General features: G+C 41.2%; 1 protein-coding gene across 2 annotated transcripts in view; it reads left to right on the top strand.

The window, feature by feature from the left end:
• celf3a (cugbp, Elav-like family member 3a) overlaps window positions 1-16217 on the top strand; it is a 38184-nt gene that overhangs the window by 11750 nt on the left and 10217 nt on the right. The window contains exons 4-8 of one of the 2 annotated variants that reach the window (XM_024298245.2): window positions 5742-5790; window positions 9675-9800; window positions 12414-12493; window positions 14467-14610; window positions 15883-16027. In XM_024298245.2, coding sequence (XP_024154013.1) covers window positions 5742-5790; window positions 9675-9800; window positions 12414-12493; window positions 14467-14610; window positions 15883-16027 — 544 coding nt within the window. Of the gene's footprint in view, window positions 1-5741; window positions 5791-9671; window positions 9801-12413; window positions 12494-14466; window positions 14611-15882; window positions 16028-16217 lie in introns of both variants that reach the window. The other variant, XM_024298243.2, reaches the window with a different exon arrangement.

Below are 16217 nucleotides of genomic sequence, written 5' to 3'. Positions count from 1 at the left end.
GAGAGCAAATGTCATGATGAGTGTAAACAGTCCGAACCCCCACCCAAATCCTTCCACCAAAACAGCCACACCTCAGCGTGAGTGGACGGGCCGTAGCTGCCATCCTATTGGATAATCTACGGGTTTAATTTCTCCTAATCCCGGTCAAATCCCCGGGCGGCACCACAGAGAGCAAACGGCGTGGAGGATCTCAGGAGGAGCCTCTCCGTGTTTTATATAACGCCTGTGTTTGCATGGGGGGGGTCGGGCAGGTCCTGCTCCGGTGATGTCTCTGCTCCGTATAGGACTGTTTTTGTAAACAAGCCGAGGGGAGGGGCGGGAGCAACAGGAGGCGGCGGAGGAGGAGGACGGAGGGAGCAAATTACAGTAAAGTGTTGGTGGTGGAGGCTTAGAGGGAGATGTTTTCCTCCTTCCTTCTGCTCTCGAGGCAGAGCGAACGTTCAACAGGCGTAAATCCGCTCCACACCATTTTCAATAATTCAGCGCCTCTGATCTGTGTTTCGCCTCCATTTTTACTCCCTCAGACCTGTAATCCTCTCATCTCCTGACCCCCCCGGCTCCCTTTGTCCTTCTCATCTATTATGATCATTTTTTTATGCATCTCTTCCTGCCGTTGCTCAGGGTAACCTTGTTTACCTGATGTGAGGCTCTCGTCGGCGGGGTTGTCATGGCGATGGCCATGTGAGCGCCGGCCTCGTCAGAGCAGCAGGACCGGTTGCCGTGCCGATCTGAAGTGGTGCAGCCTTTATGGTCTCCACTTCTCACTGTTTTCCCTCTTGTATATTCTAATTCCAATCTCCTGAGCCATCTGCTGCGCCGCTCCTTATCGCCGCCGCCGCCGCCTTCAATGTTTGTTCTCCTGCAGCAAAGACGGGAGGTTTAAAAAAGAAATCCAACCGCAGCTAAAAACTCACCAACAGATTTAGCATCTTTAAGTATCAAAGTGTCTTCATCATATTGTCCTTTTTAATGAATTCAAAGCATCTCAAAGCTCTTCCATCGATGAACACTTTTTATTAAATGAAGTGCTTCTTCATCTCTGAAAGCAAATTTAAGCTCAAGAGTCGAAACGAAAGCGGCTCTCGTAACCAAGTACAGAAACAACCTTTAATCCGGTTTTTATTCAGACCCAGTCAGCAGGGCCAGGTGAGTCGTATGGTTTAAAAGGAGGCAGAAAATGTGGCCCCGATTGGATTTGTCCACATTAGCTTAGGTGGGCACTCAGTGGGTTGGCTCGCTAAGCTAATCAGCCGCCTGGTGGACAAAAAAACTCGCTAGCTAGCCACAGCGGAGCTCGCTATAACAGAGCTCGCTATAACAGAGCTCGCTATAACAGAGCTCGATGGCTCACTACAGAGAAGCTCGCTAGCTCGATACAGTGGAGCCTGCTAGCTTGCTAAAGAGGAACTTGCTATCGTGCTACAGCAGAGCTCGCTAGCTCATAACACATGAAATTGCAAGCTCGATACAATAGAGCTTGCTAGTTTGCTACAGCTGAGCTTACTAACATGCTACAGGGGAGGTCGCTAGCTCGATACCACGGAGGTCATTAGCTCAATACAGAGGAGCTTGTTAGCATGCTACGTTGGAGCTCACTGCAGCAGAACTTGCTTGCTCGATACAGCAGAGCTTACTACAACGGAGCTTGCTAGCAAACTACGCTGTCTCAGTGGGTAAGCTAGCTTAGTGAGTCTAATTGTTTTCCCGACTAAAACTAAAACTAAAAACAGGTAAAGAAAAACAATTAATGTAAGAATTAAGAAAATGTAAATCTCCCAGCTAGCAAAGCCAAGGGGTCCCACAAGTGGGGAGAAAATGTGGCCCCCGAATGGGTTTGTTCGCAGTTTCCGTGGTGGCCCCTCCTGTGTTTGCCCACGTTGGCGTAAGTGGACGGCGCTAGCTCTGCCGGATCCTGGCCAGTGGAGCTCGCCAGCCTACATTTTCTGCCCGCTTTTAAACTATTTGGGGTTCACTTGGTGCTGGCTGGTCGTTGGATGGTCCACAGGCGCTACACGCCCCTCAATGTTCCCGTTTTGCCACCTTGCCAAAAAATAAAAAATAAAAACAAAAAAGTTTTTTTCAAATGGTGACTTTTCTGTTGGTTTATCTCCATAGCAACAATTTTATGTTTTAATCATCTGGAGTTGACGAACAGATTGATGTCACTTTTAGAAGAATCGTTAAAAGTAATTTTTTTGGTTTCCTTGGCAACTGACATTTTTTTAGCTACATTCCTCAAATGTTTATGTCGTATCATTTTAGCTAGCAACGATTCCAATTTTTGCAAAACATCTTTAAAAAAACATGCGTGCCACTTTTGCGAGCTAGCCTTGCTAACGGCGTTCAAAATCGACAAACTTCCGAACCAAAAACTCAATAACCTTTTTTTTGTCCACAAATGTGGCTTTAAAAATTCTGTCTGTTGGTCCTTGCCACATTTTTGATCATTTAAAATAACTTCATGAAATTCTAGTCCAAACCGTCTGTGTGCTGCCCCCTACAGGTTGACACGAGGTATTACAGTTGAATTTTGTGATTGATCAAATGGTGCAAGTCTCAGAAGCTTGACGTCATCATGCTCTGCAGCAGCAGTATAAAAGCCCCGCCCATCTTTGATTCTGTATCAGTCGGTTGTTAGCGACTTAGTTTTAGCATGGCTCGCATGCTAAATTTGCAAAACCTTCCAGTGGACTTGGAAGGTAGGCAACAGCGGTTTAGTGCAATTGAATCCAGCGAACTTTGTCCTGGTGATGGATTAGCAATGGACGTTTCACTTGGAATCGTTAGCTTAATACGTTAGCCTTTATTAGCTTGTAATGCTAGCGTCATTTTACCACTCAGACACAGTCCTTTCAGTCTGGACCATGAGCGCCTCTGGAGAAGGTGGACGACAAAAATCAACCCAACCTCACTATCAGTTACAGATCCAGACCACACCTCCTTCGCTCAGCCCCGCCCCTTTTTTTGCATTTTTCAAATCTAGGCTGATGGTGGATGCTTGAGGAGTTCGATCGAAATTCCCAGGAGAAGTTTACATTTGTAAAGCTGATTTTTTTTTTTGGCGGGAAATTCAAGATGGAGGGCTCTTCCTGAGGTCAAAGGTCAAACGAATGGTCTGCATGTTTCGGCCTCTGTCGGAGTAAAACAGTAAGCGAACGATGAGTCTCGGATTAATATTCCGGTGCCGGCTTCCTGCGTGACCGATCGGAGGATGGCTCTGACACCTCGGCCCTCCATCATCCTTCTAATTGGCGCGATCAATTGGAGGCTCTCCACGAGGAGACCGGGAGGCCTCTGCCGCAGGTGCCGCTGGTATTTCAGGTCCAGGCGTTTGCTCATGCCAGTCCCGGCTGACGGACGCGCGACCGCTGCGCCGATCGATGAGCGATCACGGCGGATCAATCAGTGTCACGGGATCGGTGACGGGCTGAAATGTCAGCCGCTCCATAATTAAGACCTTCATTAAGCTCCGGCTAACAGAGTGTCACTCTGAGGCCTCCACCTCCTCGCCTCCTTTCACACCCCCCTCCCCCTCTCAATCCGGCCTCCTTCAGTCTGTTCTTTGTCTGTTTCTGTCCATCATGGTGGGGGGGGGGGCTTTAGTTACATCTGGGATGATGGCGAGGCTGGATCTAGATTATTTATGAAAAGGTCCATTCTTCTTTTCTTCATGGGGGGGTCCTTTCTCCTTCTTTGTTTCCGTAGATGTCTGAGGGAGAGCTGTCCCTCCCCAGCTCTGTTTTCTGATGCTGCGTGCTCCTTTAATCCAGATTAGCTGGCGAGTGTTCTTAATCTTATCACTTCCCCAATCCTGCGTGGGTGTGTGCTTTTCCTGGTTTTGTGTGATAGGAGGGGGAGAGGGAGAGGGGGCGGGATTAGAGCAGAGGAGGTGGGGGGAGAAAAGAGGAGCTGCTGGATGACACTGCAGATATCTGTGTCAGCTGATGATGCCGGCCGCCGTTACGCCGGCGGAGAGGAAAACAAGGAAACACAGGGGGGAACGCACGTGCACGCCACTTTGTGCACGCCACTTTAAAGTCAGATTTATTTCATTTACATGAAAGAATGTTTTAGGAAAAAAGGAAAAACCGATCTGCAGTTACAGGCCTCTTAGAAAAATCTAAACAGTTCCTCCTCCATCGGCAGAATTTCTGTAAATATATAAAAAATCTCTCAGTGGAGTCAGAAGAATGTCTGAAAAACTTTTGGTATTCACAACTTTAAGGCATTTTAATTTTTTTCTAGCAATTTTGTACTAATTCAAAGTTAAGCTAATATTTGAGCATTGTGTTAGCTTTTTTGGCTATTTTGGCATCTACTGAGGTTTTTAAGGCTAATTCGGTGTTAAGCTAGTATATTAGCATGATGCTAGCTTTTTATTTAGCCAAATTGGTATTTTTTAAGAATTTTTGGGCTAATATTGAGTTAATCTAGTATTTTATCATTGTGTTAGCTTTTCTTTTGGCTAATTTTTAGCTACGCTAATATTTTAGTGACGTGTTAGCTTTTTTGTCTAATTTGGCATCTACTGAGTTTTTTGCGCTCACTTTTAGTTAAGCTAATATTTTACCAACCTGTTAGCTTTTTTGTCTAATTTGGCATCTACTGAGTTTTTTTGTGGTTATTCTGAGTTACGCTAGTATTTTAGCACCATATTAGCCTTTTTTGGGCTATTATGCAACTTTTCTAGGTTTTCTTGGAAGACATAGAAAAGACGCATTTTCTATTTTAAAAAGGAGTCTTTTTATCCTGTAAAGAGTCTTTTAAAAAATAAGTTTCTTCTGCTATTAACACATTTTTATTGCGATGTTTAATCCAAATTATTGTGAATCAGGAGCAGATGAAAAAATTGACCACATTTGTATCGTGTTCTGCCTGTTTTGTGTTCATTTTGAGATTTTTTCCATTGCTCCTGTGCAGGCTGCTGTGACTCCGCCCCTCTCTCCTGTGGATCCTGTTATCAGTCACAGCTGCCTGCACTTCAGTGTATACCTGTTTCTCTGCTCGTTATGTTTGCTGAGCCTTATGTTCTTGTTAATGTTTGGTTTTTTAACTCAAACCTTTTGGTCACAAACGAGCTTGTCGCTCTTTCTGGGTTTCCTCCTGCTTGCTTAACTGTGACATTTTGTGATGTAGAAAATATGCTGCTTAGGATAGGATGCTTTGGAATGGGGCGGAGCAGGGAACTTGTAGCCCCGCCCCATTCCAAAGCATCCTCAAAGAGATCAATGAACGTCTTTGTGCTGATGAAACGTCTTGGGTAAAATGTCTTTAAGAAGAAAAAAAAACACAAAAATTATCATAATGGGGTAAAATTTGTTTTAACGAAGCATTTTATTGAATTTTTTTTTGTCACTAAGACACATTTTCTCAATTTTTTTAAAAACTCTTTTTTGAAAAAGAGTCTTCTTACTTTCTTAATATTCAGTTTTTAAAGTGTAATGTTAGTAAAAAATATAAGAAAGAGGTTTAATCCGTTACATTTATTCTGAATTTCAAGCTAAATGTCTTTCTTATTTTCCAAATTAATGGGCTAAAAATGAAATATTTGTCATTTTTTAATCTTTTACACTCAACTTTAGTGAATTATAAAACAAAGATGTGAAAATCCTTTCAAGTTTATGAAAATCATTTCCCACATAAGAGGTAAATGTCTTTTTTTTACCATTTCTGTGCTCTCTAAATCCCGCTGAGTCATGGTTTCTGGGATTAGAGTCTGAACCGTCGCTGCTTCTCCACAGATGAATCGACCAATCCAAGTGAAGCCGGCGGACAGCGAGAGCAGAGGAGGTAAGAGACACCTGTCCCCCACGCCGACGCGCAGCACCTGTCCAAACGGGGAGCCGCCGCTAAAGTTAGCAGCTCGCTGCGGCTGACGGATCCACTCCAGCGGTTCAGAGCCTCTTCAGGCCCGGTTCTGTGTCAGAACGGGCTGAATATATTTAGCCGCTGACAGGACGGGGCTGCAGACAGATTACTTGGAGTGTGGAGTTAAGCTGCAGCGTGGTCTTTATGATGTAAGCTCTGGCAAACCGGTGTCTTTCTAACAATATAGGGGTTTGAAGTGGAGGGAGTATCATGATTAGAGCTTCATTTTCCTGGAAACTCCCAGTTTGAACAGATAAATGCAGATGCATCACAATTTACCCATCATGCCTCTGTTAGCTTATAGTTACTCAATAAGATGTGCCCCCCCCAGATTTGTGCCTCCATTTAAATCGACTACCAGAGCTTTAAGTCCAAAACGGCGAACATTGTCTAATCTGAGCGTAAACTGTGAACTCACACGTCCACCTACTGAAATGATGCCTCACTTCAGTTCTCCAAATGAAATGTTGAAATGTTGCAGCAGATCCTGCAGGACTATGGAGGATTCAAAGGCAGTCGACAGGAGCCGAGCCGTCTTCTCACTTTAAACTGATCAACATTTGCTTCTAGGAAAGTTAAAAGCATTTTTTTGAAATGTTAGATTGTTAAAATCCAATTTAAGTTCAAACTTTTCAATTAAAAAACTCAGAAATGAGAAAGTTTGTTGTTAAAACTTCATGTAACAAAGAACTGTTAGCTCATGTTTTCAGCATCTATCAGATTAATTGTGTGATTGTTCAGTAAACATTCACACTACAGTGATCCTCCTGATCCTTTCTGTACGATTTTCAGCTCACAAAAACTCAATCACACTTTCAGACATTTCAGCATCTTGGTATCAAAACGTTCAGCTCGTTCAGGACATTACTGCTTGTATTTTTGGTATTCATAAACACTACAGATTTTGAAATATTGAGCAAAATCTGTCCAAAACTTCCAGTTTCAACATTTTGAGTAGATTAGCAACAAGCCTTTAAATATATTCATGGGCTGTTTTCATCTTTATTGAATTTTTTTTTTAATTTGGAGTTTAGTTAATATTTTAGCAACAGGCTAACGTTTTTGGCTAATTTAGTTTACTGAAGAATTTTACGCTATTCTGGAGTTAAGTTAGTATTTAAGCAACATCCTAGCTTTATTTTTTGCTAATTTGGAGTTTAGCTAATATTTTAGCAACATGCTAACGTTTTGGGCTAATTTGTCATCTACAGACATTTTTATGGGCTAATTTAGAGTTTAGGTTCTATTTTAGCAACATGCTAATGTTTCTGGCTAATTTAGTTTCCCAAGAATTTCAGGCTATTTCTGAGTTTAGCTAGTACTTAAGCAATGTGCTAGCTTTTTACATTTTTTGCTAATTTAGAGTGTAGCTAATATTTTTGCAAAATTCTTACATTTTTGACTAATTTAGTTTACTGAGGAATTTTAGGCTATTTTGGAGATTAGCTAGTAATTCAGCAATGTGATAGCTTTTTGTGGCTAACTTGGAATCTACTGATGTTTTTATGCTAATTTGGAGTTTATTTTATCAACATGCTAACATTTCTGGTTAATTTATTGGCTACTGATGTTTTTATAGGGTAATTTGGAGTTTAGCTTGTATTTTAGCAACAGGCTAACGTTTTTGACTAATTTAGTTTACTGAGGAACGTTATGCTAACTTGGAGTTTAGCTCATATTTAAGCAACACACTAAATATTTTTGCAAAATTGACATAAATTAGGGATTTCTAAGCAATTTTACTACACATTTTTCCAGAAATTCAGGTCAACATCATTTTATAGTTCAGCCTTTTAAGAAATTTAATATTTTGCAAATAGCTTTTGCATTTTCAGCAAATTCCTTTCAGCAATTAAAGTAAATTGCCTCTCTATTTTCAGCAACAAGCTTCAGCATCTTCAGCGACAACTTTCAGCAAAAACATTCACACTAACATTATCACAGATAACAGAACTTTTCTAGTTCAAAATGTTCTCATTCGAGTCTACCCAGGTCCAGGTCATGTGACTGTGTGGTATTTATAGATCTATTTAGCCATAAACTGACACTGATTATGTTTTTCCAAATGAATATTCCGTCGTCTTCATGAGAAAATAATGTTTGCCAAATGCTGATCAGCTTGATTTGATGCTCATGTTGTGATGAATTCCTGCTGAAGCGGCGTCTGATGTGAAGGGGTTAATGGTGCCTTAAGAGACGTCCGAGTGAAACACGCCGTGTGCACTAATGCCATCACAGATGATGGTTTTTGTTTACTAATTACAAGCTGGATTATCTGGAAGAGTTTCAGAGCGGCTCAGCCGAGCAGAAGACACTTTTCCTCCTCGCTTCACTCCATCCTTTAATGAGTTCAGGCCTGGAGACGGTGGCGCCGCTCTGGATCTGCTTCGACTTTTCTGAGCAGTTACTTTTCACAAGGTTTACCTGAATTGATCAGAATCACAAGAAAATCCAGTTTTTAACACTTTCTTTCTGATGACGGAGGACATAAATTAGAAAAAAATTGAGCTTAAATTGCATTTTTTATTCAAGTTTAAAAAAAAGTAATACTGATGTAGAAGATACGCTGGGCGGGGCCACAAGCTCCTTGCTCCGCCCCCTTTTGATGCAGACCAGTAGATTCATGAACGTTTTTGTTTTCCCAATCTGAGCTGGAATCTGGTCTAAACAGCTCTGGTGTTGATTTTTGTTGGGGTTGGAAGCTAGCAGGAGAGCATGTAAACAGAGAACTCTCAGCTACAGGGAGGGGAAGGGGGCCGCTCTGCAGAGACTATGTCCTAGAAAACAAACATTTTTTGGCTAAAAAACGACACAATTAGATCAGAAGATGGTTGAAACGTGACTTTAAAGGCAAGTTAAATTTTTTAGAATAAAAATAGACATTTAATGACATTTGTGAAGACCTATTTGATTCATTTTTAGTAAAAAAGCAAAAAGAATAAAAAATTTTAGGGTGTTTTTCTTCAGATCTGATACATTAGCTGCTCAGTTTTTTCTGTTTCTTCATCCGTGTTGATTATTCACATTTTCATCAAACTCCGTTGTCATTTTAGCAGGAGACCATGTAAACAGAGAACTCTCAGCTACAGGGAGAGCACGGGGCCGCTCTGCAGAAACTATGTCCTAGAAAACAACTGTTTTTAGCTAAAATCTGAATAATCAAAATCAAAAGATGATTGGGAATGGTTTGGAAACGGAAAAGAAGATGATCAGAGTGAATTTTTAAAGACAAGTTAGATTTTTAGAATAAAAATAGACATTTAATGATATTTAAACACATTCATTTTACTCATTTTCAGTACAAAAGCAAAAATAAAACATATTTTTAGGTGTTTTCTTCAGATCTGACTGAAATATTTGCTGCTCAGTTTGTTTAGCCTCATTTTTTCCTTTGCGTTTCCTCCCTCGTGTCGATTATTTGACATTTTCATCAAACCCTGTTGTCATCTCGGGGTTGTATCTGAGCAGGAGCCGCCTGGCGCTTGACGCCGTCGTATTCTGGCGCTCAGAAATGTGTCACGATGTGAAGTGAAAGGGCTCCAGCACTCTGGAAGGTTGGTTTGATCCTTCAGGGAGCAGCAGCTTCACAAAAGAGACAAACATTTGAGTCACTGCCAGATGCTGTTTGCTGCTCTGCTCGTCTTGCTGCCCTCTGGTGGAGATTTGGAGTAATGCAAGCTCCAGTTTCTGAGTCTCAAAAACCTCCTTTTGTCTCCCTTTTTTTCTTTTAAATCTCTCTTTCAATGTCACCATCCCGCTTTCCTCCCCCCTCCTTCCCATCTTGGCGCCCTCCTTTCCCTTAGAAGACAGGAAGCTGTTCGTGGGCATGCTGGGAAAGCAGCAGACGGACGCAGATGTGAGGAAGATGTTTGAGCCGTTTGGCAGCATAGAGGAGTGCACGGTGCTGCGAGGGCCCGACGGGACCAGCAAAGGTAATGTCACATCCCTCCTGAGGAACCAGACAAATAATAACAGCCTGTTTCCCGAAAAGCCCCGAGCCATCCAGTAAATTGAAATTCCAAGCTGGGGGGGCGGGGTTGTGTGGATGCTGCGTCTGCCTCCATGTGGACGTTCATGGATGTAGTTCTGCTCGGACCTTCATCCTGAGCCGTGAGCCGCTCTCATACGTGATAGAGGCTGCTCTTGGTGGGGAAGCATCGGATTCTGACGCCTTCTGGAAAGGTTTGGAGGTTTTCCAGCGATGCTGATTCGTGCCGAGGCCCCGAGGCGGACCCGGAATGCAGTGGAGGGATTACACTTCCCATCTGGCCCGTAGAATTCCCAAAGTGAAGCTGGAAAGCATCACGGAGGGAACTGCTTGGAATTCATTTAAAAAAATGTGTGGATTTTTTTTCTCATTTGACCCTAAAGAAAACATTTTATTGGATGTTTATCTTTGGATCCAATGGAAATATGATTGTTTTTCTCCCTCCAGCAGGATTTAATTGATAAAAGAAAAAGCGTTGTTGTTGTTGTGTGATTGTTCAGTAAACATTCACACTGTAGTGATCCTCCTGCTTCTATCTGTACGATTTTCAGCTCGTAAAAACTCAATCACAGTTACAGAGATTTCAGCATCTTGGTGACAAAACATTCAGGACATTACGGCTTGTAGTTTTGGTATTCATAAACTTTATAGTTTTTGAAATATTGAGCAAATATGTCCTATAGGAAATGAAAGAGAACTTCTTCAAATTTCTAAATTTTAAGTAGATCATCAACAAACCTTCAAATCTATTCATGGGATATGTTTTCATCTTTTATAGAAATTTAAAAAAATCTGAGTTTAGCTAATAATTTAGCAACACGCTAACGTTTTTGGCTAATTTGTTATCTACTGGGGTTTTGGGGCTAATTTAGAGTTTAGCTAATATTTTTGTAACATTTTTGACTAATTTAGTTTCCTGAGGAATTGTAGACTATTTTGGAGTTCAGCTAGTATTTAAGCAATGTGCTAAGTTATTTTTGATAATTCGGCATCTACTGGGTTTTTTATGCTAATTTGCAGTTTAGCTTCTATTTTAGCATCATGCTAACGTTTTGGGTAGCTTGTTATCTACTTAGGTTTTAAAGGATAATTTAGAGTTTAGCTTCTGTTTTAGCAACAGGTTTGAATAATTTAGTTTATGGAGTAATTTTAGCTATTTTGGAGTTTAGCTAGCATTTAAGCAATGTGCTTTGGCTAATTTGGCATCTACTTTGTTTTTTTTATGCTAATTTGCAGTTTAGCTTCTATTTTAGCAACATGCTAACGTTTTGGCTAACTTGTTATCTAATGAGGTTGTTATATGCTAATTCAGAGTTTAGCTTCTGTTTTAGCAACAGGTTTGAATAATTTAGTTTACTAAATAATTTTAGGCTATTTTGGAGTTTAGCTAGCATTTAAGCAATGTGCTAGCTTTTTAAGCTAATTTTAGCATTTTCTAAGGTTTTTGGGGGCTAATATTTAAGCAACACCCTAAATATTTTTGCAAATTTTGCATTTATTAGAGACTTGTAAGTAATTTTACTACAATTTTTTCAGAAATTTAGGTCAACTTCAGCTCTCTTTCATAGTTCCAGCCTTTTAGCAAATTCAAGATTTTGTAAATAGGTTTTGCATTTTCAGTTAATTCCTTTCAGCATTTAAAGTAAGTTGCATCACTATTTTCATCAAAAAGCATTCAGACTATCATTGTTACAGGTACTTTCTAGTTTTGTTTCTGGATTATTCTTCCCGTCTGTTCTGTAGAATTCCCAAAGTGAAGCTGGAAAGCATCACAGAGAGAACTACCTGGAATTCAATTCAAAAACTGTGCAGATTTTTTTCCATTTGAGTCCAAAGAAAACATTTTATTGGATGTTTATCTTTGGATCCGATTGAAATATTATTGTTTTTCTCCCTTTTTTAGGACATTTAATTGATAAAAAAGTTTTGTTGTTTTGTTTTTGGATCCCATCGTCCTGGAATAGAACTTTGTGGGTTTATTTCCATCTATTTGAGGGAAAACTCTCAACCAGTTTGACCTTTGACCCTAAGCCTCACTTGATTATTAGTTTTCTCGTTATAAAAAACCAAAAGTTTCTCGTTCTGATTCTGGATTAATTGGGCGTATCCGTGCTGTTGCCCCGCTTAAAAATCCCAATAAAAGAATCAAACAGAAGCGTTTCATTCCAGTAGCTGATCGTCAGGCGGTTGTTGAAGGTTTTTCCCTAACAAGTCAGATACTCTAACGTGTTTTAGCAGGAACCGATGGCGGCGGCGCTGCAGGTCACGAGTGTGAAAGTGGAATCGACGGAGGAAATAAATGACTATTGTCAGCAGCAACAATGCTAATGATCTTTTCTTTGTGAATCAAAGTGCGCTGACAGCTGGAACACACGCGCCGCATTTCTCTGCATTTGTTGCTCGAGCCATGACTAATGCTGCGGCGTTTATGGGTCACGGCTAATGATGCCTTCGCCGGTTTACGGGCCGTGATTGATAGAGCAATGAATGTTCTGTGGGCCGCCGGAGTAAGTGATGGGCGGGGCTTCAGACGCTAACGGCGTGTGGTTTCCTGCAGGTTGTGCGTTCGTGAAGTTCCAGAACAACGCGGAGGCCCAGGCCGCCATCAACGCTCTGCACGGGAGCCGCACTCTACCTGTGAGTCCCCGCCCACTTCCCATCGTGTTGTGGTGACTCAGCAGACAGTCACCCCCCCTCCTCTTCCTCACACGTGCACACACACACGTGCACACAGGAGAGGACGGTCTCTGGAGTAAAAACGTCTCATAAGGAGTAAAAGCATTTTTACCGACTGTCCCTGAACGTCTCCTTCCTGCTGAAGCCTCACAGCTGCGGTGAATCATTTGGAACCAGGAGGAACTCTGACTCATCCGTCCGGATTTAACCAGTTCAGCTCCAGCAGGAAGATCAGGTCATGTCAAATCAAATCAAATCAAACTTTATTTATAAAAGCGCCTTTCATACTTGGTGCAGCTCAAAGCGCTGTACAATTAAAAACAAAACATACACAGTAAAAGCCCAACCCACCCTTCACACACACACACACACCCTCCCCAAAACATATACACCCATGACCCCACACACAATGAAAACAAAAAACAAACTTGTAAAACAAACTTGAGGCTTGGCTCTGCTGTGAGGAGATGGTATGGAGGATTCTATCATACCAGGAGTCAGCTCGGTCAAAGGAACATCGCCACGGCGCCAACCCAGACCGGGACAGCCACGGAGTCCACTCCACAGCTGTGAGGCTGCAGTGCAGGACTCCAGCCGCCCCAGCAAGGGCGAGAACCACGGCAACGACCCCAGACCAAGAAGACAAGCCCTGATATGATAGAACCCACAGGAAACACTGGGGGTAAAAATGACAATAATATAATAAAATTAAATACAGAAGACGACAAAAAACATTCATGGAGCTCCTTATGATTTTAATCCAGGATTTAGCTCTAATGATGCTTTGACCGATGCACACCTCTGTCCTGTGCAGAATGGTACGATCCAGTTACCTTAGAGAGAACGTTAGGGAGTCTTAAATCAGGGTCCCCAAAGTACGGCCCGCGGGCCTGATCCGGCCCTCCTCCACATTTGGCCCGGCCCAGCAAACTGTTTAAATAAAATAATTTTTTTATAGTTTTTTAGGCTAATTTGGCATTTAGCTAATATTTCAGGTACATGCTAGCTGTTTTAGCTAATTTAGGGTTTTTTCCAGTTTTTTAGGCTAATTTGGAGTTTAGCTAATATTTTAGCTTCATGCTAACAGTTTTGACTAATTTAGGCCTTTTCCAACTTTTTATGCTAATTTGGCATTTAGCTAATATTTCAGGTACATGCTAGCTGTTTTAGCTAATTTAGGGTTTTTTCCAGTTTTTTAGGCTAATTTGGAGTTTAGATAAAATTTTAGCTTTATGCTAGCTGTTTTAATTTAGGCTATTTTGAGTTTTCATGCTAATTTGGCATTTAGCTAATATTTCAGCTACATGCTAGCTGTTTTGGCTAATTTGTTGTTGTTTTTTTTCTTCTTAGTTTTTTTAGGCTAATTTGGAGTTTAGCAAATATTTTAGTTTTATGCTAGCTGTTTTGACTAATTTAGGCCTTTTCCAGTTTTTTAGGCTAATTTGGGATTTAGCTAATATTTCAGCTACATGCTAGCTGTTTTAGATAATTTAGAATTTTTTTAGTTTTTTCTGCTAATTTGGCAGTTCGCTTTTAGCTAGCCATCAACGTTTTCAGCAATCAGCTTCAGTGTTTTTACTTATCAGTCTAAGCATCTTCAGCTTTTAGCGCATGTGATGCTATATATCTAGTTTTTAAAATGATTCTGTAAAAGATTACAGAAATAATTATTTAAAACCTGTCCATGAGTGGCTTTCTGGCTGTGATCGTTGACCTTTTTCTGTTAGCCCTCAAACCGACCCGGCCCCCCATCACAGAAGAAAACAGTCGTGTGCCCCTCACAAGAAAAAGTTTGGGAGCCCTGTCCTAAATAATCATAAGTTTGCGTTTTTACATCCACATAAAGACTGAATAAAAACCTGCACCTCTCAAATCCAGATTTGGAGCTCCGCGGTGAAAAGCCGCGGCGGTTTTGACTGACCTCTCGTCCGCAGGGCGCCTCGTCCAGCCTGGTGGTGAAGTTCGCAGATTCGGAGAAGGAGCGGGGGCTCAGGCGGATGCAGCAGGTGGCGTCTCAGCTGGGGGTCATCAGTCCCATGACCCTCCACCTCGGGGCCTACAACGCCTACACCCAGGCGGTGAGAAACAGTTCACAGAAACGCCGCGTGAGACCCTGAGAGGTCAGAGCTGCTGCTGGACGCTCGATATCTCGGGATAAACGGACATCAATCTGTGCTCTGGTGGAGTTCTGTGAGGAAATCTCCCTTTGAACAAACATGGAGCTTCATGCTTCAGATTCCTGATCTTCACCTGTAAAAATGATCCTCACAGCAGAAAAACAAGAACCAAAACAAACATTTATGACAGGAAAACTTGTAACTCACGTTCAGGACGTTTAGGGTCACCGTAAAAGAAAATATAAATAAAATAATATATGAGAATAACGTCATAAAAATGAGGATAAAAGTCAAATTTTACAAAAACAATGTTGTGAGAAAAATTCAACAATTTATGAGAATAAAGTTGTACATTTATGCTTTAAAAAGCTATAATTTTACAAGGGAAAATGTATGACTTTTTGATTTTTTCTCTTTTAACTTGTAAAACTTTGACATTTGTTCTCACAATTTGATGACTTTTTCCATTTAAAATTAAAAACTTTTTAATCATAAATGTATTTTATTTTCATAAAATACTGACACATATTTTTTTCATAATTTTATGACTTTTTCTTCTAAAATTGTACTTTTTCTAATAGATATACAACTTGTTGTCTTATAAAATAAAAAACTCATAATTCTTGTCAATTTTCTTGCCGAATTTGGACTTTTTCTGTTATTACAAATTCTAACTCAGAATTTTACCTTTTATTTCCTTGTGAAATCTAAATTTTTTTTTATGATTTTAGGACTTTTTTCTCATATTTCTCTCGTGGTTCTCCATCGTAGCTTAAGGTTCCAGGTTTTCTTGTGTTCTCGTCTCCAAATTGACTTGATGGTCTCAGATTTGCTTCATTCCGGAGCCTGAAGAAGACGGACGACATTAAAGTCAAAAAAGGATGTTTTCATTTGTGGACATTTTAAACAGCTTTATTTAAAACCAGCCAATAAAAGCTCAACTCAAGTGATAAAAAGGCCCGATGGTGCTTTAACACACCAAAGCAGCAGAAAACGTCACTCTCTTTAAAACTCTAAAATCTTTTAGCTATTTTTCAATAAAACCTCCACATCACAGAATATTTGTTGATTTTTTTACTGGATTTTATCATTGTTTGTACTCGAATATGAACATGTGACCAAATGAATCCATTTATACATAAACTTCATACACTTCTCAAGAACCTGCAGAAATGTCAGGTTTGTGGACCCCCCCCATCATGACGGTCTGTCTCTGTCTCTGCCCCCCCCCAGCTGATGCAGCAGCAGGCCTTGGTCGCCCAGTCGGCCTATCTCTCTCCCGTCGCCACGGTGGCAGCGGTTCAGATGCAGCAGCTCGCCGCCCTCAACCCCAGCAGCATCATCGCCACGCCGATCGCATCCATCACCCCGTCCTCAGGTAGCGGCGCCGTCCGTGGACGCCTGATTCCTGTCTGAAACATGAGGACAGAGGGGGGGGGAGGAGCCAAAGCTTCATCAGGAAGTCATTTTCTCTTTTGTTTGAGGATCTTTAATTTGACTCTAAATGTTCAGGATCCAAACGTGGTTCCAAACGATCAAAGGTTTCAGGTGCTGAAGGTTTCACCTGT

The sequence above is a fragment of the Oryzias melastigma genome, linkage group LG11, assembly GCF_002922805.2.
Source record: "Oryzias melastigma strain HK-1 linkage group LG11, ASM292280v2, whole genome shotgun sequence".
NCBI classification, from domain to species: domain Eukaryota; kingdom Metazoa; phylum Chordata; class Actinopteri; order Beloniformes; family Adrianichthyidae; genus Oryzias; species Oryzias melastigma.
The sequence above is the reverse complement of the archived record's forward strand: the minus strand, read 5'-3'. Positions and strand labels throughout refer to the sequence as shown.